This window comes from Leptodactylus fuscus, chromosome 1 (genome assembly GCF_031893055.1).
Source record: "Leptodactylus fuscus isolate aLepFus1 chromosome 1, aLepFus1.hap2, whole genome shotgun sequence".
Taxonomy (NCBI): Eukaryota; Metazoa; Chordata; class Amphibia; order Anura; family Leptodactylidae; genus Leptodactylus; species Leptodactylus fuscus.
Window position 1 is genome coordinate 258269199 of NC_134265.1, and position 25826 is coordinate 258295024.

Genomic DNA, 25826 nt, shown 5'->3' on the forward strand with positions numbered 1-25826 from the left:
TAGCAGCGCAACACCTGCTCCACTCAGAAGGCTATGCAGGGGGCCCCCTGTCTTCTGGAGTGGTGGAGGTCCCACATCTTTATCTTTATCCTTTGGGTCGGAGAATAGTTGTGTTCATGGTTAAACGTCACTCTTATTCTCGATAAGAGTTAATTTGCATTCCATTCCTCTTGGACACTTAAAGTTTGGGAGAATTCCTTATGATTTAATAGAATGACATTCCCTGGAGTCAGTGCTGAGTGCTGGGATAATGACTGTAGGTCTAGATCCAGATGCTACTACGTGGTATATTGTTTCATTTGGTAGTGGTTGGGCTGAGTAGAATTACATCTAACACATTTGTTACAGAAGATGTCACTTGTTTTCTTTAAGTAAAACGAGTGGCTTCCTCACAATTAGTTTTTTAGTTTTTTTTGTACATGTAAACTGTTTGTTAGTATCTTATAAATATAGCGTAACTGCTACTAGAAACAGAAATGTGATATTGGAAGGCTTGATGAATCGTCTGTTGAAAATGACCTCTAGCCTCTTGCAGTGTGTGATTTCACTAACCTTTGCACTGCAATTGACATAATGTCGCTTTGTTATATTGTATCTGTGCAACAGTGACACCTTCTGGTGAATTTCATATATTAATCACAGTGATAAAAAAAAATACACATAAAGGTTATGTATTATTCTCTTCTTAGTTTACAGACATGGGGAAATTGCATCAGAAATTGTGCAACATCCTTAACCCTTAACAGCAGCAACTAATAGACCATATTATGCTTTGATTGTGTTTTAGCATCATGTTATCCAAAGTGTTAATCCTGTTGTTAATGTCCTGTTTGAATGTTAGAGCTCTGTTGTTTTTTCTGATTCAGAGCAGTAAAATTTCCTACATAGCTATCTATAAGCTTATGTTTAACTTATGCCAGCCCTAGAAGGAGCAGGAGCACATACTGTCTTTTGTAGTTCACTGTATAACCATATGTTGTTAGTTATTCCCTCCCATAAATTGCTATGTACTATGTAGCTACTAATCATAAGGATGAGGGATTAGTTGATGACTGGGTCAAAGCATCTCTATGTCCACATCTTTAGCAGAGTCTGAGACATCGTTGGAGGAAAAAGTCCTGCACGGACGGATGTGCAAATTTCATTGTTAAAGAAAAACAAAATTTACTCTTTGAAGTAGAGAAATGTTGTATCATTACCAGCTTCTGCAAAGCCCAATTATTGGGAATGTGGAGATTTTCTGCTGACGCAGGGTAATTGCCACCAATTATTAGCTATTCAACAACATCTCAAGACTATTCACTGGAGGTTTTGTTAAAAATGCAAGATAAGCAGAGAGGGGAGGACATAGAAATACTGACGCAAGTTATCTAGGGCAGCAATATTGCTGAGTGAAGCCTCTGAAATCTCTTGAAGGTCCTTGTCAAAGAAAACCTATTTCTTAGATCTTCATAACAAGATATTTCAACTTCCCTTTTTTATGTAGATTGTGAGCTCTATATAGGTTTCACAATCTATATTTTTCATACAAACTCCTTGCAGATATTGTCTTTGAACTCAGGACTCCAGTGTTGCAAGTCTGTAGGGCTAACCACTGAGCCACCAAGTTTCCCCAGATATATTTCAACTTCATGGCATGTACTGTTTGAAACTTCTTCCAAAATACTGGACTGTGGCATTTAAATAGAACCTGTTGCATTGCAAATACAGTCCAGGCAGGCAGCATAGAGTATATAGAGCAGGAGGAGCTGAACAGACTGATAAAGAGTTTGTTACAAACCTTCCAGCGTAACATGTCATTTATCCAGTTAAGTCCCCACATTGCAGAATATTAGTTCTAGCTGTGGAATCGCAAGTGTTTTCTCCAAGCTTTAATAGGAGCAAAAAGCATAGAAAGGCACAACAAGAACTCAGTAAATGTGCATGAGGCCCTACTCAGCAAATGAAAGCTACACTATGTAGAGTAAAGAATTTGGGACTGGTGCCACCACAAGTCAACTAAACAATGGCTCAATCTTGAGTAATCTAGTATGGGGGGGAGGGGGTTCCTCTTCACTTTCCTGTTCACCCCCCACCCGAAGCTTTAAATTTCCACCTGACCTACTCTTCCTACTAGTTCATCCATTTTCCCAAGAGACTTGATCTCCCCCTCTCATTTTTTCATGTTCCCAATTTTGGGCAACCCTTGCTTCATAGTTGACCTTGCCCTCGGGTCCATTTTGGTCCTGGCAAGAGGCAAGGAAGTTGCGAGTGATAAATGTCTGCTCTAGGTATAACTGAACTCCTGAGGCTTCAAGTAGCTAAGAGTAAAGTGTCGTTCACACTTGCGCTTGGTGTCCGGTGAGTTCTGCCGGGTTTTTGTCTTCAGCCCCGAGAAACTGGACGGAGGACGGAAACCTGGCGGTCAGCTTTAAAACTCATTCACTTGAATGGGTTTGTAAAGGTGACCACTGGAGTCCGCCTGTGGCCCGTCCGCGGGGAAACTATTTTTTTTTTTTTTTTAGCTAGACACAAAGTCGGACATACAGGACTTTGTGTCTGGCTAAAAAAACGGTTTCCCTGCAGACAGGCAATAGGCGGACACCGGCGGAGTAGGAATGCGCACTGAACGCTCAGGAGAAGAGACTATAAAAATCTATGACATATTTGCTTTAAATCATTTTCTTTTTATTGAAAATGATTATGAGAAAAGGGGAAAAAACATTAGCCTACCTCATTTTGGGTAATAATTTTGGCTCTATATACAGGATGGCTCTAAAAATCTGCAGCAGAATCCCATATGAGGCTAAGACCCCACTGGACGGAAACACAGCTTTTTTTGTTGCAGATTTTGCTGCGATTTTTTGAGCCAAAGCCAGGAGTAGATTGAGCAGAAGGTAGAAGTATAAGAACTTCCTATATATTCCCCATTCCTTTTGTAGTCATTCTTGGCTTTGGCTCAAAAAAAAAAAAAAAAAAAAAAAATCGCCACAAAATCTGCAACAAAAGAAGCTGCTTTTCCACAATGTGGAGCCTTAACCTTAGAATTTCAGAAAACCTCTGCCAATCCGCAATTACACTAATGGAACTTGTTTGTTAATGTAATACAACTTCTATCTCACTCCTTGATTACTTTCCTATTACTTTGGACTCTGGGTGTAGAACAGGGATTTCTGCTGCGTGTCCACACCAGATATTTTCCCGTAAAGTAGGGATGGCATTGGCTAAAATCCCATCCACTTTGCTGTCTGTGACTGTAAAACATGGGGAAGGGAAGGGAATAGTATAAGTGTTTCATTTATATTTCCCATTCCTTTTGTAGTCGCTTCTGGCTTTAGCTAAAAAATAAAGTCGCAGTAAAATCTGTAACAAAAAAGCAGCTTTTCTGTAACTCATGGCCTCAGCTTGAGAAGAGTTGAGGACATTCACTCTTTTTTATTTTATATATTTGTTGTTTTTACTAATATATATATTGTTTTGCAGGGATTATGATGTAAGCAAAATTAATTATATGTATGCCCAGTTTGTGGCAAGCACCATGGAACCACTTAATATACCAAGTGTGAGTAAGGACAAAAGATTTTCATGGACAGTAAGTAAAATTTTAATTCAAGATTTACTTCAGCAAAAAAAATTTTGTAAAAAGTGGTTAGTGATATACAGTGTTGGCCAAAACTATTGGCACCCCTGCAATTCTGCCAGATAACACTCATTTTCTTCCAGAAAATGATTGCAATCACAAATGCTTTGGTATTATTATTTTCATTTAATTTGTCTTCATTGGAAAACCACAAAAAAATTGTCAAAAAGCCAAATCGGATATAATTCCACACCAAACATAAAAAAGGGGGTGGACAAAAGTATTGGCACTGTTTGAAAAATCATGTGATGCTTCTCTAATTTGTTTAATTAACAGCACCTGTTACTTACCTGAGGCACCTAACAGGTGGTGGCAATAACTAAATCACACTTGCAGCCAGTTGAAATGAATTAAAGTTGACTCAACCTCTGTCCTGTGTCCAAGTCCATCTCCAAAGACCTTAATGTTCCTGTGTCTACCGTGTGCAGTGTCATCAAGAAGTTTAAAGCCCATGGCACTGTGGCTAACCTCCCTAGATGTGGATGGAAAAGAAAAATTGATGAGAGATTTCAACGCAAGATTGTGCGGATGGTGGATAAAGAACCTCGATTAACATCCAAACAAGTTCAAGCTGCCCTGCAGTCCGAGGGTACAACAGTGTCAACCCGTACTATCCGTCGGCGTCTGAATGAAAAGGGACTGTATGGTAGGATACCCAGGAAGACCCCACTTCTTACCCAGAGACATAAAAAAGCCAGGCTGGAGTTTGACAAAACTTACCTGAGAAAGCCAAAAATGTTCTCTGGTCAGATGAGACAAAAGTAGAGCTTTTTGGGAAAAGGCATCAACATAGAGTTTCCAGGAAGAAAAAGAGGCCTTCAAAGAAAAGAACACGGTCCCTACAGTCAAACATGGCGGAGGTTCCCTGATGTTTTGGGGTTGCTTTGTTGCCTCTGGCACTGGACTGCTTGACCGTGTGCATGGCATTATGAAGTCTGAAGACTACCAACAAATTTTGCAGCATAATGTAGGGCCCAGTGTGAGAAAGCTGGGTCTCCCTCAGAGGTCATGGGTCTTCCAGCAGGACAATGACCCAAAACACTTTTCAAAAAGCACTAGAAAATGGTTTGAGAGAAAGCACTGGAGACTTCTAAAGTGGCCAGCAATGAGTCCAGACCTGAATCCCATAGAACACCTGTGGAGAGATCTCAATGGCAGTTTGGAGAAGGCCCCCTTCACATCTCAGGGACCTGGAGCAGTTTGCCAAAGAAGAATGGTCTAAAATTCCAGCAGAGCATTGTAAGAAACTCATTGATGGTTACCGGAAGTGGTTGTTCGCAGTTATTTTGTCTAAAGGTTGTGCTACCAAGTATTAGGCTGAGGGTGCCAGTACTTTTGTCTGGCCCATTTTTGTAGTTTAGTGTAAAATGATCAATGATTTGACTTTTTTTTTCATTCTCTTTTGTGTTTTTTTATTGCAAGCAAAATAAATGAAGATATTAATACCAAAGAGTTTGTGCTTGCAATCATTTTTTGGAAGAAAACGAGTATTATCTGACAGAATTGCAGGGGTGCCAATACTTTTGGCCAACACTGTAGACAGCAAAAAGGGTACTCACAAAAGACTGAATGACGAAAAAGAAAATATAATATAGAGTATAAGTACTTTTTGATGCTGTATTTATCAATAGAAGAATGCTTTATAGATTTATGAACATAGATTATATGCACAATTTTTAGATTTTATTTTTATTTAATTTTGTAATTACTAATAACTACACATTTGACTTCAATGCATATATTTTACAGTTTACATATAATGAAAATATACATAAGTGGTTGAGTCAGATACTTTATTTTACTTTGTTTCACTAATCCTGAGCTATAACAGTGTTATAAGGCTCTGTTTACGATACCAATTAAATCCATTAATATTCCTTATTATTATGCTTCTGTTTACCTGTCAGACCCTGTTAAAAACAGCTCCTCTGCCTCCATTGGTCTCGGTGGTCCCATGATCATCAGAATGTTGGTAGTAGGAGACCTCAGACCCAGTTACAGTGGGGAAGCATAGTGTAAAAATATGTAAAACTCCTATTAGCTTTGAGAAATAAACAATAAAAATAAATGAAAAAAACAAAAATAGATTATATTGAAAATTGTGTATAAAATAATCTCTCCCCCCAAAAAACAAGACTGTCAATTCATTTGGACCTAATCCGGAGTGGAACGCCGTGACTGTATGTCGGTGTACTGTATGCACTGCATCGGCATCCAGTCGCGGCTAATAGTGTTGAGCGAATAGGATTTCGATCGATTACCTCGCTCACATAGGAATGCGTGTAATCGGCCGAACACCAAGGGGTTAAACGCATCGAATATTCGACGTATTTAACCCCTTGGTGTTCGGCCGGTTACACGCATTCCTGTGCGGGCGAGGTACCCGTTTTTTGGACTGGATTCTGAGGCCTCAAAATCCGGTCCAAAAAGCTCTCGTGTGAACGCCCCCTAACACTCCCCAGACAGAAGTATTATATTTAAAGATATGCCAATATTATCAAATATTGTGCAAGGCCTGATAAATTTGTTTCCCATGTACAAAGAGGTAATCTTTTATCCTTGGAAGATTACACTTGCAAAATCACACAGAGTTTTCCTGCACAAATCTCACATTACAAGTGATTGGTAAGATTCTAAGCTTGCATTGCAGCCTGTATGGTCAGTACTTGCAGCAGAATACAGAAAAGAAGAGAGTTTGATTCTCTTCAGAGTGACATATTGTATTCTAGTACTAATAGTAAGGCATATTGTGTGACCAGAGTTTAACAGATGCTGAAGATCACATCTGTCACTTATTACGAATGTAAGAATTTGTTGCCACTTTTGTGAAATTGTTATGGTGGTTAGTGTGTGTTGTGATGGAGAATAATTCATACAGTGAGGAGAGTCATTTGGGGCCCATGTTATTGGCTGTTTCAGTTACTGTACAAGGAATTTACTGTGTTGAACAATAACTATTATTACTAGTCTCTTGGGAAAAGTACTTTTTGGACAAACCTAATCCCTAGCAGATTGTACTTGTCTTAAATCCAAGCATCCTCACAAATTAAACATTCACATTTAGTTGTGCATAATTGTATAAATATAAAATGATTTTCCATTCTGTTAATATTGGAACATTTGGTCTGGCTGTGAGTATCCGCTTTAGTCAGTTATGAAAGCTGAATAAATATTTACAACCCTTAGACACCCTACCCAGGACCGGATGGAGGTTTCCTTTGTCATTTTAATAAGTGCCTGCAATCTCTAAGATTCTGCTTTAAAAAAAAAATCTTCAGTGGGCATTGTATTATCTGTGACCATGTCATATAGATTTATGTCATAAATATTATTGCATATATACTCACTCATTCTGTGATTAAGGTCAAGAGTGTTTCCATCAATAAACCGAAATATAGTTGGAAACATTAACCCCAGTATTTGTCTATTGGACCAGATGTTTTCTAAGTTTTCCACAGGAAGCAGCCTTTTCATTTTAGACATTACAAAGCCATTTGCTGTTGTGTTGTTACCCAGCTGCTCACTGATACTAAAAGGTCTTTTCAAGCTCACAGTAGCACTGCGGCCCCTTCAAACAGCTGAGCAGTAGGGGTGCTACGAGTCAGACCAACACCGATCTGACATTTATGGCATGTCTTAAGGATAGATATGGATTATTAGTACCATTGTCTGTCATACCCAGGAAAATGTACAGTATAGATCCCTATGTTAAAAAATAATAATAGTGTACTACGCAGTATACATTATATCTGTACATTTCTGTACCAGAAGAGTGTATACCAATGGATATCTGCCCACTGGTAACATTGACTCCATAAGATATGGTTATTGTATGTTTATCGTTTGGGGCATATGCTGTACGTATACACCAATATCATGTGAACCAAGGGGTATGTTATTATTGTGTGCATGAACTATGAAACCGTAATCCATTTCAGTAATGGCAACTACGTTACTAAATAAAAGTGACTTCTAATTTAACGATTGTACATTTGTGTATGCGAGAAAATAAAACAGAAATATATTGCATGGGTACTTTGTGTTACTTTGGATATAGGTGGAGTGGTATCCTATAGCCTGAAAATTCTACTTTCTTGACAGAACGAAAATGAAGAAAATAACAGCAAGCAAATTGAAAGTCTGCTTTGCACACCTATTAAGAATGGAAAGAAGAATAAAGTGATAGGTACTTATTTAATAAGCTTGCATTTATAAATTGCAGTATTTTTAGAAAATATTTTTTTTTTTGTTCAAACAAAATAAAAAGTAAGCGTGTATGAAAATGTGATTTAAGCTATATTTGGTACAGTATGATTTTTTTTGTGCACTTTTGTAACCAGACTGGAAAAGTTTCAAAGGTCAGATAATAAGATGATATGATCGATCATGGCAAAATGTGATATTTGTTATGTACTTTCATAGTAAAATAAAATCTATGAAGGGCTGAACTGGCTGAATATGGTATGATTCTGTGACCTGCTTTACAGTGCTATGCACAAACAGAAAACAAGCAACCATGCACAACATCTACAGCAAAATCTTAAAGTGTTCCACCAGTTATATACAACTTTGCATAAATAAATACACATTAACACACATTCAGTTTGTAATATGCCTTATTAAAGAAATATATTTTCTTTAATACATTTTTCAGGTTTAGTTACTTTCTACATATTAAACTACAAAGAAAGAGGCCAACAACAACAAATTACTAAAATAACAAATTACGAGTATAAATGCACAAGCAAAACAAATCATACACAAAACAACCATGATGGAAATAGCGGTGAGGCAGAAAACTGTTCCACAGTGCAGAAGATCAAAAAAGTAACGCACAGAATGAGGCAATAAATCAATTAACCAACAGGCACTAACCTTCTACTCACCCCCTCCCTTCTCCATAGAGCTCTGCATGTGAAGCTGAATATGTAAACCACCAGTCTAATTGAAGATAAGGAGCAGGAGAACAGTTTAATAAGTGGTGCAGGAAACAGATATCCGTAATAAGATATATTACAAAGTTTATTATCTTCAAATGTACTGTTTATTTATGAAAAATTGTTTCTAACTGGAGGCAGCACTTACTATTTTATATGCCATCACCCCTATTCTAAGGTTTGCAGCGAGGAGCAGGAAGATTCATGTTAATCTCTCATGCACCAGTCTACTGCTTTCATACCTCACTGTTGCCAAAGCTTGTATGGTAACTGAGATACTTGTTTGTCCTTGGTTACCAAAGTTATAAGTCATGCATGTGTTCAAATGTACACATGGTATATGGTAGCGATCAGCTTGTCTGCCTTACCCCCAATACACCATTACACCACTACAACGGTTTGAAACTCACCTCCTGATGGTCTGGTTTGCACACCCAGTACAAAATAGTGGTAGCAGTTGTAATAGGTGTGTTGTATTTAGTCCTGACAAATTCTGCGTGTGGTTTGTTAATAAGCAGCACTAGAGATTAATACAAAAGGATACAGGAAATACATCAGTGCATAAGATTTTTTTTTCTTAAAGGGGTTTTCCTATGAAACAAACCAGAGGTAAATTTGTTTACAATTAAAAGTGAAATATTTTTGTAAATATAAATAATTAAAAATGTTGCAGTTTTTTTTTTTTTTTTACTATCTTAGTGATGACAGTCTTTTGTCTTGATCGGTTTCCAGTGGATATGAACAGGAATGTAGGAACTTTTTTATGGCCTGGGACTTGTCAGAACACAGAATCATGATTTCATTATTGTTGCCATGTGGTTTTATATGCCGTGCTGAATTCAGCACACTGTCAGCTTTCCTGTTATGTGCTTGGGCAAGAGCTATCGGTGCCATTACTGATGGCTCTTCACTGTCAGAAGGGCGCTCCTAACAGTCTAGCTGGGCTGTGAGGAATGCCCCTGCTGATAGTACTGTCCGTAGCTCTGTACTGGGAGAGGGGGTGTTCCTTACCACCCAGCCATGACACTGAGCTGTAAGGAACGCACCCCAGTACTAGTCTATGGGCGCGTACTGTCGGGGGGTGTTCCTCACCACTTAGCGTCATTGCTAGGCTCTGACAGTACAGCGCTATGGACAGTACTGTCAGGAGGGGTGTTCCTCACAGCCCAGCTAGACTGTCAGGAACGCCCTTCTGACAGTGAAGACCTATTAGTAACGGCACCGGGGCACATAATGGGAAAGCCGTCAGTGCGCTGAGTTCAGCGCACTGGAGGCTTTCTTGCGGTGTATAAAACCACATGTGCCTGATGACATGAAAGGTCCTCTTTAAATGAGATTATATTCATGTGAATACCCCTTTAATTCCAAAATATACTAGTAGATGAAAGTGGCAGCATGTATTCTTTGTTTTTGGAGCCTAGTGACAAAGTGACTAGTTTTTTTGGAGCCTAGTGGCATAGGATACAGTTCATATTCTTCATTTACCATACATTATTTCCTTACCCCAGTGTCCAATGATTATATTTCATATAGATGTAATTGGTCTCACTACCACTATATTGTTTGGCTTACAGAAGTATCACAACTAGACACCATTACAAGCTCCATCAGAGAATGATATCATGAGGTTAAAAAGGACTGTACGTCTTGATCATAACTCAGGCTCCTGTTCTTTCTTTTGCCAGGACCGTTTTCATTCCAAATCCAGCCCTGCCTAAATCATGACTATGAGCTTTCTTGTTCCTTTCTTGAAATCCATCCCTACATATTTGGCAAACGTCACAGCACAAGTAACTGTGCCAGATTAATTAACAAATACATATTAATTCATATCTGTGTACCTTACTGACAGACCACGGTTTTACTTATTTCCAAAGCAGCTTTCTTGAATGTATTAATGTCCCCAGTGATGTATTTATCATAGGAGTTTGCCAGCTAGTAAACAAGGTGGATGAAAACTCTGGCAAAATCAAGGCCTTCAACAGAAACGATGAGCAATTTCTGGAAGCCTTTGCAATTTTCTGTGGCTTGGGGATCCAGAACACCCAGATGTATGAAGTTGTGGAGAGAGCCATGGCCAAACAGATGGTGACATTAGAGGTGAGTCCACAATAAAAGGATTGTTTCTTGGCAGCCCACTGCTGTTCTAACATCTTGTTCAAGCATTAAATAATTATTGTCAAACACTCACTTTCAAGCACCCTCCTCAAGGATTTACACTTCTCTTGCTCTGCTCAATAGAAAGTTGGCTTTAATAAATATTCCAGACACCCATCTGTTGTTTGTGACAGAAACTACTTTCTCCGATGCCTGATATTAAACTGGTAGGGTACAGCGTTTCTTAATTAGATAGCAAGGATCCCCAGCAGGGATGGTAAATACCAGAAAACAGCTTTCAACAAAAATATGAAAATTGTTTTGTATTTCCAAAAAGGTTTACAGTTCATATGACTGGTGAGAGGGTTAAAGGGGTATTCCCATGTACATAACCATTTTTAAATTTGTAGATAATTAAAAGTTAAACATTTTTGCAAATGTAAGTAATTTAAAATTTTGAAGAGTTTTAAAGATTTTCTCGAAATATTTTCTATATTTTCTCTAAGTAGTTGCCAGTGGATACGATCATGAATGCAGGACCTTTCTAAGGTCAGAAAATCAACTATGATTTCCTTGTTGTGGCCGGTATATCTTCTCATACATGTAGTGTCCCTGCCTGATAACCCAGGTACAATAAGAAAATCATTGCTGGGTTCTAGACAAGTCCCAGACCACAGAAAGTTTCTTCATGGTCGTATCCAATGGCAACTCATCAAGACAACATATATCGCTACTAACATATTTGTAGTAAATCTTTAAAACTCTGCAGAATTTTTAACTACTTATATTTACAAAATTATTTAACTTTTAACTATCTACAAATATAAATATGATTATGTTCATGGGAATATCCCTTTAAAGGGATATTCCCATCACGCTTGTTCACCAACCTGCAGGCTGTATGCACTCTTCACTTCCTGGTTTTCTCGGCACATTGGTGGGCGGGGTTTCACTTGCTCTGCTATCGGCTATGTTTGCAGTCAGTAATGAGGGATTGATTGTAAATGAATTACCACAGTATGAAGCTGATGTAGAGGCTTATGTAGCTGAGCTGGATTTGAGTCAGTTTGTAATACATACAGAGGTACCAGACTCCCTATCTCAGCCCTTATCAGCCAAATTCAATTAAACCGACTGATAAGTGGAAGAGCAGAGTTCAGAAATCCCGGAGCTCTCACCTCCCCCCTCCCCTATCTGAGGAGCTCCGTTGTCTGTGGCAGAGACATACACAGATCAGAGCTGCTCCCAGCACTCAGCTCCTCCTTCCCCCCCTGAGAGCAGACAGCTCACCTGGGGATGTCACTTGGGGACTGAGCAGATAAGCCCCGTGGCCATAGAAACGCAGTGTAAACAATGAAGTGAATAAATTAAGATAACGGCCAAACAAAGCAATTTTGATAAAGCAATGCATTTAGAAAAAGTCTTATACCCACATAAACTAGCTGTATAGATAGGATCCTTGTTATGGGACAACCCCTTTAAGTCATGAACTTGTGGTCTCTCAAAGTACAATGGTCTTTCCAAGGTCACATTCAGCATACAGTGCTACAGACAATGTAAATCTCTAGTAGATCAGGTATCCAATCACCATGGTCAGTTCTCTGCTAAAACACCTGGATCACTAAAGTACATGCGCCAAATGGCTGTCTAATAGCAGCTCTCTACAGCACATCACAGTACAGTACTACAGGTTCTTCCTGCTCTTTACTTGTGCTAGGGTGAGCTGCTAAACATCATGTAGTGTCTGTATTTTATTATTACTATAATCTGTGTCTAATGTAGAATCTAATATCCTTTAAATGGGATTTCTGAGCTAAAAATATTGACAACCTATCCTAAGGATAGGTCATTAAAATAAGATCAGTGGGGGTCTATCAGCAGCTTATACACTGGAAATGGAGCAGAAAGCAGATAGCTCTATTTTCTGTGTAGTGGCCAGACCAAATTACAGTAGATTAGTTCTCTTTACTTTAATGGAAGTTAAAAGGAGTCTAATGGAAGAAAAACAACTTTGAAGTCTAATGCAAATGATATATTACCTGTTAAGCTGCAGTGAATTGGTTCAGCCATTACACAGAGAACATTGCCATTTGCTTCCTGACCCATTCTCTTTGTGGCAGCTGCTAAAAACAATAGGTTGATGGTGTCAGATGTGGATCTCATATTGATGATCAATCCTTGGGATAGGTCATCAATATTTCTAGCCCAAAAAACCTCTTTAGGCTAAGGCCACACGGGATGTCCCACAGTAATGTGCTGCGGGAAAAACCGCAGCAGGAACGCATTGCAGTTCTTCCTGCAGCACTTTAAACAGAAAGTTTGTGAATGTTTCCATAGTTATAATTGACATGCTGTGATTTCCAAAACCGCGCCAGTTTTGGAAATCGTGGCGTGTCCGTATGGTAGTTTTTACCGCAAAGTGGGCATGGGATTCGCTAGAATCCCATCCACTTTGCCTGTACTGTAAAACGGCGCAATTTTTTCCGCATTGTTTCCATCTTGTGGGACCCCGGCCTCAAGGCTAAGGCCCCACATAGCAGACTGCAGCAAAAAAGCGCTGCAGAAAGATTCATGGTGGCAACGTGTTTTCCTCAGCGTTTTTCTCAGGTAGTCCAATTCAAGTGATGTATGGACTGGGTTTTCTTGACTGCATTCTGCTGTGGGCATGGAGCCCTAAAGGTTTATATATCTATAAGATTATTAAAATAGTGTGTTTTGGATTGCAGATCCTCTCATATCATGCATCTGCTGCTGAAGAGGAAACCATGGAGCTGCAGGTAACAGCGGTAAAATCAATTTTATTTCTCTTACTAAATATATTACGACCATTCATTCGTATTTCATTTGTATTTCTATATAAATGTCAAATGTTTTGTATGATATTCTTGGCATAAGTTAATGAAATATGAGAGATTTGTGCAATGCCAAGTCTATGCCATTGCTCCATCCAAGATTGCCTGTTTTTGATGCTGCTGGCCCCACTTTTGTTTTTTTCACCTAAAATAATATGCCAAGAAGGTAAATAAATGTAATGGCTTTGTGGTGCTCATGTCCCTGCATGGGTTTATAAGCTATGAAAGATCTGTTTTGTGATCCAAATTTTATTGTGGTTGCAAACAATTGTATTAATATTTCTCAAAACATTTGGCTTTTAAGTAATGTTCTTGAAAAAGGTTTCTATAATTTTTTTTCTGGAAATTTGCTGCAGACTACACAGTGAACACATAGTGGCATACAGCAGAGCAGTATTAGTTAGGGTCCACATTATTATAGAGGTTATTGATCCGACACTAAGATCATCTATAGATTATCAAGATTACCGTCCATAAGTAATCTGTTGCAAAGACGACTACTACCTAAAAGACAATAGTCAGAACAATTGGACTAATCCTATACTTAGAATATCACATACCTTTCTGCGGAGATCAACTACTGAAATCCATTATCTTGGCGGCTTACATATTGTTAATATCACTATTTGGAATTTGACTCAAGTAGCATGCAATATCATGGCATGTAAACCCTCAACCTTCCCTACCCATTACATGATCCAGTAGAGGAGGCTTAACAGAGACAAGGTGGGCACTGTTCGAATGCCAGGCTCATTCAAGTGAATGTGATAAGAGGTGCGGATATTGTACACAGCCCAATGCTGAGTTTGGTTAGCACTGAAGAAGCTGCAAAGCTTGTCTGAACTCTGTGGATTCTTCAGAACGGAGAAAACTATAGCTGCAATACTATACTCCAGCAAATGCCGCAGTAGCAGCTCATGTAAAATGTAAAGTGGACCGCCATCAGTCTGTACTAAATTCTTGAAAGCCTATTTAAGCTTTTATATACAGTGAACAAACCTTTTGTGATAACAGTTTCAGCTTTCTGCCTTGTGTATAGACTTAGGTATAGGGCTAAAAGCAAAACTGTATTATTTGCCCATAGTAACCAATCTCAGGGCAATTGTAATTTTGGATCCTAAAAAGTGAAAATTGCCCTGTGACTGGTTGTAATGGGCAAATAAGACTGTTTTGCTTTTAGGCCATTTTACTCAATCTGCCCCAAATATACATTAGTAACCATTGGAATAGCATGGTATTGAAATGGAAAATAAATTCTGTGAGAATAAATATAGGTAAAAATAATTCAACACACTGGCTATATAGTACCATTGTGTTATATGCAGTTTTACAGCAACAACAACAAAAAAATCATCTTAAAATGCTTGGAAGGTATTTTTTAAAAACCATAACACAAGCGAGACTCTTGGTAACCGCAAAGACATATGGAGTGCCGGAAAGATTGTTGACTACACTTTGTATCGTATAGATCTAAAGTTAGATAAATTACCTTACATAGTTTACATAGTGGGTACAGCTAGACAGTTCCTGAAAAGGAATAGCCTGAGGATTTACACAGCTAACTCCTCACAAGTCTATGACAGCTGGAAGGGAAATATGTACTGTCTGTCGGAGCTAAAAGTGAGCTGAGATCCCTGTCACAGTACCAAGAATAGATCTCTTTCTAAACAATCTTCAAATACTTTCCTTTTCTTTAATTATTTAGCTTAGGAAAAATCTGGAGAGCAAACTCCTAGTGTACAAATGTGAATTTAAGAGCAGAATCCTCTGTGTGATATCATGTAGAAATCCTTTTACAGAAATACCAAGCAGTCTGTATCCTGGGGCTGAAAGCTGTATACGCAGCTGGTTCATAATGGAGAAACTGTATTGATAACTCGCTCATCCATGTTATCCTATGTTCATGGTCACCTAAACAATATGCTCTCATTTTACATGGGCTGTTGCTGTGGCATTTACTGGAGGATAGCATTGCAGCCATACTTCTCTACGTTCTGAATTAACCAGATTTGTGAAAGACTGCACTGTAGTCAGTGCTTAAATTGAGAAAAAATTCTAATACCCCCTCTTTCTGACCAAAACCCCCCACCCGACAGTGGCCCTTGCACAGAGTATTATGCCCTATTGTGGACCAACCATGTACAATTGTTATACTCTGGGGTCTTTTCAGACCCTAGAGTATAATATTCAGAGACCCAGGAGAGGATACAAGCATAAAAAACATTGTTACTTACCTCTCCTGGACTCAGGCACACTCCCGGCTGATGTCGGCCATCTTCAATGATGGAAGAGACGTCACTTGAATCAGGCTTGCGTCTTGACTCATAAGGACGCAAGCCCAGCCATTGTGAGGTCTGTGACGTCACCAAGTAGGCCCGAAGCCTTCCGGAGCCAGGAGAGGTAAGTAACAGTGTTTTTTATGTTCCCTCACCTCTACTAGTCCTCTGATCATTATACTCGGGAGTCTGAAAAGACCCCCGGGTATAATAACAGTGGTGTTTGTGGGGTCTTTATACCGAAACAATGAAAGACAATTTATAATTATTCCAGAACTGATTTCTGGCACGTTCCGGCCCATTTTAAACAGTGACTGTAATATGTAATGGAAAGAGACTCCTTTAATGGGCTTCATAATGCAAAGCTGGCTGTAGGTATCGAATACACTTCCTTAGTACAATGCATGTTTGGTTAAACGCTTTTATTTCATTATAGCGTCTTCTCATTGTGGAACTGTCTTCAGGTCTCAATAGCTATTAGATTTTTGCCAGTTCCAGTCAAAACTAGTGGGATATGCTAAATAAAATCTATTGTTGATGGGAAAGTAGTATGTTTAGTATTTGGTCATGATAAGTAGAGTACTTTATTCAGTAACTGGGGATGAGTGTAAGCTATGGTAGGTGCAGTTATCTTTCAGTATTTTTATTGCCGACTAAATAAATCCACCAATAGCTATGACTTGTCTTGCAAAAAGCAATGTATTGAAGGCAGGCTATCAGCTCCAAAATGCTTCTAAAACCATTAACTTTGTCATGTAGGGGCCTTTAATAACAGAAGAAATGATGAAACAATGCAGAGATAATCATCTTTTTATGGAAATACAAATCAGTCTGCAAGTGTTTTAGGAGTGAGGCTTCATTTGCTAAATTTGGCAGGTGCAAGTGATCTGCACTCTCCTCCTGAATCGCTGTTAAATGACACCCCTTTAGCTATGATTGATATTTTCAGCCATTGTCTGTAGGTATATCGGACCACTCCTGTTGCATATGCTGTCTGATTTGCATATTCATAAAAAGATGATTCTCTCTGCGTTGCTTTATCAGTTTGTTTCTGCTTCTATTAATGGCCCTTCCACCGCAATTTTATTGGTTTGGGAGGCATTTTGGACTGATAAGTGTAAAATGAAAGCTACTGTTAGATTACCATTTTATGTAAATAGGCTATTCTGCATAGATGAGCCATGTCTTCTGAGCCCCATAGTAACCATGTCTGCTCTTAAAGTTAACTGCATGTTTAGCACAAGGTCCTGGTAATTTTTCAGTGACCTCTTACATGGTGCTCACCTGTGAGATTTCTGATGCGCCTCCAGCTAATCGATGTTTCTTGTCTTTCACAGGGATCTGTCGTGCCATCTGCACAATCACTTAAATTAACAGACTTCTACTTCAGTGACTTTGAGCTTACTGACATGGAAACCACATTAGCTACAAGTCGAATGTTCACAGACCTCAACCTTGTGCAGACCTTCCAAATGAAATATGAGGTAAGGCATCTCTGAAAACCATCCTTTGCCAGACCCATTTTAAACTATTTCAAAGATATTTCATTGCAGCTGCCTGTTTATTCTGGCCACTTTACCTAGCCATAGAGAAACCTGTATGTTCTCTCAAATAATACTTTGTTCTTAAATTTTATGCCATTCATCTTCCTGATGCTAGGTGGGCTGAAAAATAGAGTTCCAGCATGAGCCCTACAGGAGTCAACTTTCTAGACCCAATCTTCCTATAACATATGGTACTTTTAGGATCTGAAGCTACACTCATTGTATTGTGACAGTATCTAAAGATACTGTAAGATCCTTAAATCCTTAAAAGACCCCCTACTGAATTATTGCAGTGATTCACTTTGCTGTCACTGTAGTTTCAGGTGCTACCTCTTTTTGGGTCTGTTAGGTTGTACACTTATTACTTTGCCTTTAATTACAGACTCTGTGCAGATGGATTCTAAGTGTAAAGAAAAACTACAGGAAGAATGTAGCCTATCACAACTGGAGGCATGCCTTCAACACCGCACAATGCATGTTTGCTGCCCTCAGGACTGGCAAAATTCAGGTATTGGACTAAACCCACATGAAGTCTATCTATCTATCTATAGTCAATAAATGGTTAAAAGAAATGCAAAATGCAACAACAGATTTAGGGTCCATTCACACGGAGTAAATGCGTGCTAATTTTGGCAAAATGCACGTGTAAAAAATACAGGTGTAAAAATAAGACTCCCATTGACCATATGTGTTGTTCCTCATATAGACATTGGTACCATTGGTTTATGCAAAGTTTAACATTAAAAAGAGGTGAGCCCTGTTAGTGAATTTTAGTGAGTACATGTGGAGAGAAGACTTTTTTTTTTTTTTTTTTGCCAAAGCCAAATAAACTGCAAAATCTTCAGCAAAACACAACTCTTCCATAATATGTGGCCTCAACCTTAGACTAATGCCACATGTTGCAGAAAAGCTACTTTTTTGTTGCCGATTTTTTTGTGTTTTTCAGCCAAAGTCAGGGACGGATTTGGTAGACGGGAAAAGTGTTAGTGCTTCCCTTTATATTTTCAATTCCTTTTGTAACCACTTCTGGATTTGGCTCAAAAAATGCAGCAAAATCTGCTACAAAAAAGGCAGCTTTTCTGTAGTGTGGGGCCTCTGCCTTTGTCTTTATGCGTAACAGATTTTAGCAGAGTGAGTTTTATCAGAGGTATAATTGACATGCTGCAATTTTCAGAAAACTTTTCCGAGCAATTTTTTTTCTGCAGTGGATGGGATTAGACATTATCTCATTCACTTTGTAGATACTGTAAAATGCAGCATTTTATCCACAGCAGCAAAAATGCTACATTTATGCAACATGGGGCGTTAGCCTTAAATGGGATTTACCACCAACTGGTAAGCTGAGTGCAGAATACTTCAAAATACAGTTTCTTGTTTAAAAATTTATAGTCACAGTTCACTAGATACTTTCCCCCTCACCAGGCATTCTTTCAGGAGATAATTTATAATATTTATTTTGCTTACTCATATATAGCACCAACATATTCTGCACACTTCACTGACAATTTCAGACACTGTCTCATACAAGGCATGCTATAAAGACTGTTCCATAGTCACATATTTGTTCTTTGTGCTCCGTTCTGTAATATCTAAACTAATAGCAATGTGTGTAATGTGGTTCAGTTTGATCATCTGAACATAATGAAAGGTTTTACCTGCATCACCTCCCCTAAGCATTTTCAGCTGCCACCCGCATAATACATAGAACATTACAGTGATAAACAACATCCCTTTGTTATCTATGTCATTTTTCAGATTTGGAGAAAAAACACTTTGAAATGTTATGTAAATGAGGCAGTTGGTCCACTGGGGTCGGGCCTTCTGCTTCCTGGAGCAAGGTTCTTGCTGCATAGACCCCTAACATTTCCTGCCTGCACCACCTTGTGCAAAGCAGTGCTTACAGGACTGAAGGCCCGCCCCAGTGCACTAGCTGCCTTAACTGGATAATACTTCAAAGTTGTTTTTCTCCAAAACTACTAAATGGACATACATAACAAAAGTATATTGTAATATACTGTGTAATAATTGAATATCCTTGAGAGAGGTATTTAGACTCCTTTTAATACTTGTATTTCTTCCTATAGAATAAACTTAATGACCTAGAGATTTTATCCTTGATGATTGCCACGTTAAGCCATGATTTGGACCACAGAGGGGTTAACAACTCTTTCATTCAGAGGTAAGAGCAAATCTAATCTTCATCATTATTATTTCTTAGCACGTAAAAATATGTATCACCTATGTGAATGCAGTCCTATATAAGTTCTGTATGAGTAAAGGTGGTTCAGGCCATGGATCTGATTCATTTTGCCTAGTAAAGGATTCTGCTAGGTCATTCTGTGATCCACTAACCCTTAGTTCAGATCTGCATTTGGTAATCTGTTCAGGAAGTCCGCATGGGGACCCCCTGAACGGATTACCAAACGCACTAGCAAGCGGTGTGCAGTGAAAGCATACAGACCACATAGACTATAATGGGGTCCGTGTGCTTTCCGCACGCTGCGCGCACGAATCATGCGGACATGAAAGTAGATCACAATCTACTTTTCTGTCCGCATGTTCCGTGCGGACAACGCGCGGAGAGCACACGGACCCCATTATAGTCTATAGGGTCCGTGTGCTTTCACGGCACACCGCTTGCCCGTGCGTTTGGTATTGGATTCAGCGGGGGGAAGGTTCCCATGTGGACTCCCCTGAACGGATTACCAACGCAGATGTGAGTGAGGCCTTAGCAGTTCCGTTTAATGGATATACTAACAACATTTACAAAACGCACAAGGGGCTTAAAAAAGTACAAAGATACCTCATTTGACAAAATCCTCACTTTAAAATACACTATGTGATCAAAAGTATGCGGACACCTGGCTGAAAATGACTTACAAGTTCACGGCGCCCTCCATTGGTAATGCTGGAATTCAATATGCTGTTGGCCCACCCTTAGCCTTGATGACAGCTTCCACTCTCGCAGGCATACGTTCAAACGGGTGCTGGAAGGTTTCTTGGGGAATGGCAGCCCATTCTTCACAGAGTGCTGCACTGAGGAGAGGTATCGATGTAGGTTGGTGAGGGCTGACACGAAGTCGGCGTTCCGAAACATCCCAAAGGTGTTCTATAGGATTCAAGTCAGGACTCTGTGCAGGCCAGTCTATTACAGAGATGTTATTGCCGTGTAACCACTCCGCCACAGGCCGTGCAGTATGAACAGGTGCTCAATCGTGTTGAAAGATGCAATCGCCATCCCCGAATTGCTCTTCAACAGTGGGAAGCAAGAAGGTGTTTAAAACATCAATGTAGGCCTGTGCTGTGATAGTGCCACGCAAAACAACAAGGGGTGCAAGCCCCCTCCATGAAAAACACGACCACACCATAACACCACCACCTCAGAATTTTACTGTTGGCACTACACACGCTGGCAGATGGCGTTCACCGGGCATTCGCCATACCTCCACCCTGCCATTGGATCGCCACATTGTGCACCGTGATTCGTCACTCCACACAACGTTTTTCTACTGTTCAATCGTCCAATGTTTACGCTCCTTACACCAAGCGAGGCATCGTTTGGCATTGACCTGCATGATGTGTGGCACCCAATCACCTGACCAGGTTCGAAGTCCGTGAGTTCCATGGAGCGCCCCAATGACCATGGCAGAATAGGGTTGAAGAGAATTCTTTATTCCCTTACACTAGCATTCTGACATTAAAAAGTTGAAATTTTTTGGACAAACTCTTTTTTTATGAAGCCCCCGCCATTTTTCCTGAAAGGTGGCAGGGCTAATTGGGACTTGGGGCCTCTGCAGCCTGACAAACTCAGTTTCTAATGTAAATTATAGCTGGCAGAGAATTGAGATTCGGGTGCAGAGAAGAAAACAGATGGACCCAGAGGTTTTTATGACACCAGTGTTGATGAAGTTTCCTTTTATCTTCCATCACTTTCCATAGACTTAATAGACTTTGTTGCACTGACACGTTCCCTTATTAAGCACCTCAGTCATGACTGTACTACTACTATATGCTTCAGTTATGAATAAAAGGCTTAAAACTTACTTTTATAGAACATATGAAAACATTATGGAAGCATTAAATGTAATTTTTGAATTATAGCTACACCTTGTTTTTGAATTTTCCACCTTCCTACGAAACAGCAAATGTTATTTGTACCACACTATATAGGTCTGTTAAATGGTTTGCGCTCAGGCTTCCAGTTCTGAAAAGCATGTAAGTTATATTCTGAATCAACCCATTTCCTGTGGTTGAACAGGACTTCTCTCTCTTGTAATTAAACCAAGAAAAATCCACCGAAACATCCCGTTAGGTAAGAGTGTGAGGTTACACAACCAAATCTATGACAACCAATGCAAAATAACTGTAAACCATAAAATTGCCTTAGAGTCAAATAAAAAGTTATAGTCATTGCGGTTTGGAATAGAACTTGCTGACCTACTCCAGACATCTGTCAGTGCTGGAGCAGGTCACATGCATGGTAGCTGTACAAGATGTAACTTTCGTTTGTTATTATTACTGCATGAAAAATTGTCATGCTGTGTTATTGATAGGCAGATGGATAATAGAACTGTTAATGTAAAAAAAAAAATAGCAAAACACTTAAAAATCCTTCAATGTTCCTATTAAGTAAGTGAACCTTGCTTATAGAATGAAAAACACTCGTTGACAAAAAGAAAACAAAAAAATCTACCCATATAGAAATGTCTTATTGCTACAATACTCGGCCTGCAGTTGTGGCAGAAATGCTGATGATTACAGGCGTGGTCTGATTAAACACTGGGTCTTGCCACAAGAGGGCGTAAAAAAAGTGCTTCCCCCACTACCCTATAAAAAGAATTTCATGGGCTACTTTTGGCTAGTATCTCTTAGTTAGAGATAATTGACATCTAGACATGCCTCTATATCACACTCCAAGACATTTTGTCCAGTTGACAGGCTTTGAGATGGGGTGCTTCACTGGACTGGTTACTTCAATGAATTGTTCACCTTGTAGGTTGTTGTAGCCTAGTTGTTAGGAGTTGTTGGGAGCAATGGTTACATGGCATGGCTTCCATTTGGCATTTTTCAGCAGGATAATGCTCACTCACACAGCATTGTTTTCCCAGAAATGTTTCAGCCAGGTTGCAATACTTCCTTGGCCTGCCCGTTTGCCAGATCAAACATTTATGGGATCATATGTGATTCCAGCTTTGGCAGCCTACAAGTTTATCTGCATCTACAGGCCCAGATGCAACATCTGTGAGCATATACCATATAGAATCTATATATCTTCATGACTACCTATATCTCATCTTGTTTCCTGGCTAGAGGTGGCCAACAGAGTACTAGGAACTCATTGTACAATTTTCCCCAGTTAACTATCCTTTCGCTGTTGTATTGTAATCACTTGCATACATGATTATATTCACACATATAAAGTTTTACTTCATTCCAGCTCCTCCTACTTAGGTGCATATTTTTTGGCAACAAGTGCATAATGGTTAGTGTAATATTCAACCAAGATAAAACATTGGTAGCCCAGCCCAGAATAGCATACAAAAATAAAGTCATACTCAACTCATGATCCCCATGTTCTGACTCTTTCTGGTTTCTCATTAGTCTCTACTTTCCTCTTCAGTGATGCTAGTCCATCAGAGGGATGTGTGACAACCCCTTTAAAAAGCCTAGTTTGAAAAATAGAATAATAATAATAATTGTGTTGTTCATTTCTGCTACTTTGTCATTATTGATTTAAAGTGACTAACCGCCACTGATACCTATGGTTTCATCAGCAAAACAATTATAGTGAAAAAATTGACTACAAGGGATTAAAGGGAACCTATCGCCAGAAATTTCACCACTGAACCCACAGCACTGCCAGTAAGGGTATGAAAAATCCTTTTTAGCTTTCTCGTTATGTTAAAATTTACCCATTTTCCTAAAAAAAATTACCTCAGAAGTCTGTATACAAATTAGCTACAATGGTCAAATGAGATATTTGGCTTAACACCAAACAGTGGTGGATTGTTGGTGATTTGGGCTTGTTTTGCACCATTGGAACTTTGTGGTCACTGAGTCAACTCCTCTGAATACCAAAGTATTGTTGAATCAAATGTGAGACCATCAATGGAACCACTCAAGCTTGGCTAAGTATGGGTCATGCAATGGGACATGGTCCCAATCATATCAAAATATCTACAAAAGAATGGCTGAAAGAAGAGAATCACGGTATTGCAATGGCGCAGTCAATGTCCAGACCTCAACCCAATTGAAATCCTGTGGTGGGACCTCAATGACCTGAAGCAATGCTGTAAAGAAGAGAGAGCAAAATTTGTACAAAGCGAGAGACTGACAAAGTCCTACAGTAATACTTCAAATTATTACTGCTGAAGATGGTTCTACAAGCTGTCGACTCATGAGGTGGACTTTTTCACACATTGTTTTTCCACTTTGGCTTCATTTTTGGTAAGGACAACTGGCGTATTGTAATTTGTCCAGTAAACCCTGGGGGGAGATATAGGAATACAGTAAACACCCCTCTTACCAATCAGGGAGAGTCACATTTGGGGGGGAAGAAGTCATATTAAGGAATATAAAGATTAGCAGCTACACATATATAATCTTCGCGTGTATCTAATCTGGCCATTTGTCAACTTTGTGACATTTTTGCCAGTATCTAATAACAGAGTTTCTTCAGTTTTGGTGGTTATGTGAAATTGCCCTGCATGCAGACATGGACATATAGGACGTGTATGAACTCTTCATATCTTCTTCTGTAATTTTAGGGGGTTTCTAGTTCTGCTTGGATTGGACTTTTTTTTATGTTGCAAAATTACATGAGTGTAAAATATAGGGTGGCATTTTCACAATGTATCAGGTGCCAACTTTTAGAAAATTATGGGTGTATGAGAGTATAATAATGTATTTTTATTTTATAATCCAGTGTGAAAAGGGTTAAATTATGAAAATCTGAATGTCGGCTAGTGGGAATTTACTTAGCATACAGATATTTTACAGCTCCCATTGAACGAAATAATACATCTGAATAGAGTACACCTTCCAGCAGTCTTGGTTGCAGCCAGAATTTCTCTTGATCACCATACAGGGGATATTGAGCTCCAAGCTGTAAAGTTATATCATGTAATGTGAGGTATTATGAAATGCATCATCATGGAATTTTGGCACTAAGTGTATATCTAACTTGGGTCTAGCTGTATTAAGAAAACATCTCACTTTTGTTTTATATAAAATACTGTATATTGTAATAGGGTTACACAATAGATGTACTGTATCATATGCACATGGCTTTTGTGGCTGCAAAGATGGTAGTATAATGTTAAAGATCTGTCATTACCTGTAACTATAAAATTCTCAAAGATCTGCAAGAACAGACTACATTCCTTCTTAAAGGCCACGCAACCACTATTTCAAAAGCAAATCCCCTACTAGCAAATGGCTCTTCCAGATTTTTGGACACCTATGGTGGTGACTTACCTCCACGAGACTTAAAAAGTCAGTCAGGTTTAACTGCAAGGCAAATATTGGAGTAGAGTCAGGACATCCCCATATATATTAGATGGTCGGCTTGTCCTGCTAAAACTGGTGGATTTGGCTGACCTTAATCTAATGGCCACCATTTAAGTACCGTCTACATATCCTGCTCAGATTTTAATTCCTAACAAGCATCTTTTAGACATCTTAACTTCAGTAAGGCTTAAAATGAATGTGTGAAAATAAAGGAAAGGAAATGAAATGTACAACACAATATATGTTTTATACAATGTTTCTTATGCCTTGCTAGCTAATAAAAGTATATTCATGTTAAAATACTTTCAGCCATGAATTTTTTTTTCCAGGAGTGAGCATCCTTTAGCCCAGCTCTATTGCCATTCTATTATGGAGAATCACCACTTTGACCAGTGCCTCATGATTCTGAACAGCCAGGTTAGTGAAAAGAGGGAGTATAATGTACCTGTACAAGGTGATTTGTTCTATTTACCTTTTACTTCTAGAGTTATTAAAAAAAGGAATTTCACTATCAATAGGATCTGACACAATTCATATATTTTGCAGTATGTTTCTTTCCTTACATGTTCGTCCTGGAAGTGATTGGTCAATAACAACACTATGGAAACCATCAGTCAAAGCCCACCAATCAACATTTCCACAAACGCCACCCAATAAACTCCATTAAATTACTGAGAATCTTTCCCTTACAATAGACAGAATAATAATTATAACTCATGGGAAAAGAATATATTCTTGATAAGGAATGATCTGTATAAAACATCCTATAAGTAATTGGAGTGGTTGTACAGGACCAGAAAAATACGAGTGCTTTCTAACAAACAGTGGAACTCATTCTTAAAAGTTGTGTCTTCGGAGGAGCTCAGTCTTATTCACTTTCAGTGTAAGTTCATGTGGAGATTTTTGGTCAGGATTTTGAAACCGTATCCGCCTCAAAATCCTGACCAAAAAGACGGCTCTCACTGAAATCAATGGGAGCCGCTTAGGTCTTT

The 25826-nt window shown here is 39.0% G+C and overlaps 1 protein-coding gene across 3 annotated transcripts in view; it reads left to right on the top strand.

The window, feature by feature from the left end:
* The window catches only part of PDE5A (phosphodiesterase 5A), a 140686-nt gene that overhangs the window by 93873 nt on the left and 20987 nt on the right, over positions 1–25826 (top strand). For 2 of the 3 annotated variants that reach the window (XM_075286121.1, XM_075286114.1), the window contains exons 8-15: positions 3463–3571; positions 7721–7805; positions 10481–10656; positions 13380–13439; positions 17119–17265; positions 17708–17833; positions 19410–19504; positions 25164–25251. In XM_075286121.1, the coding sequence (XP_075142222.1) occupies positions 3463–3571; positions 7721–7805; positions 10481–10656; positions 13380–13439; positions 17119–17265; positions 17708–17833; positions 19410–19504; positions 25164–25251 (886 nt within the window). The remainder of the gene's footprint in view (positions 1–3462; positions 3572–7720; positions 7806–10480; positions 10657–13379; positions 13440–17118; positions 17266–17707; positions 17834–19409; positions 19505–25163; positions 25252–25826) is intronic. The other variant, XM_075286129.1, reaches the window with a different exon arrangement.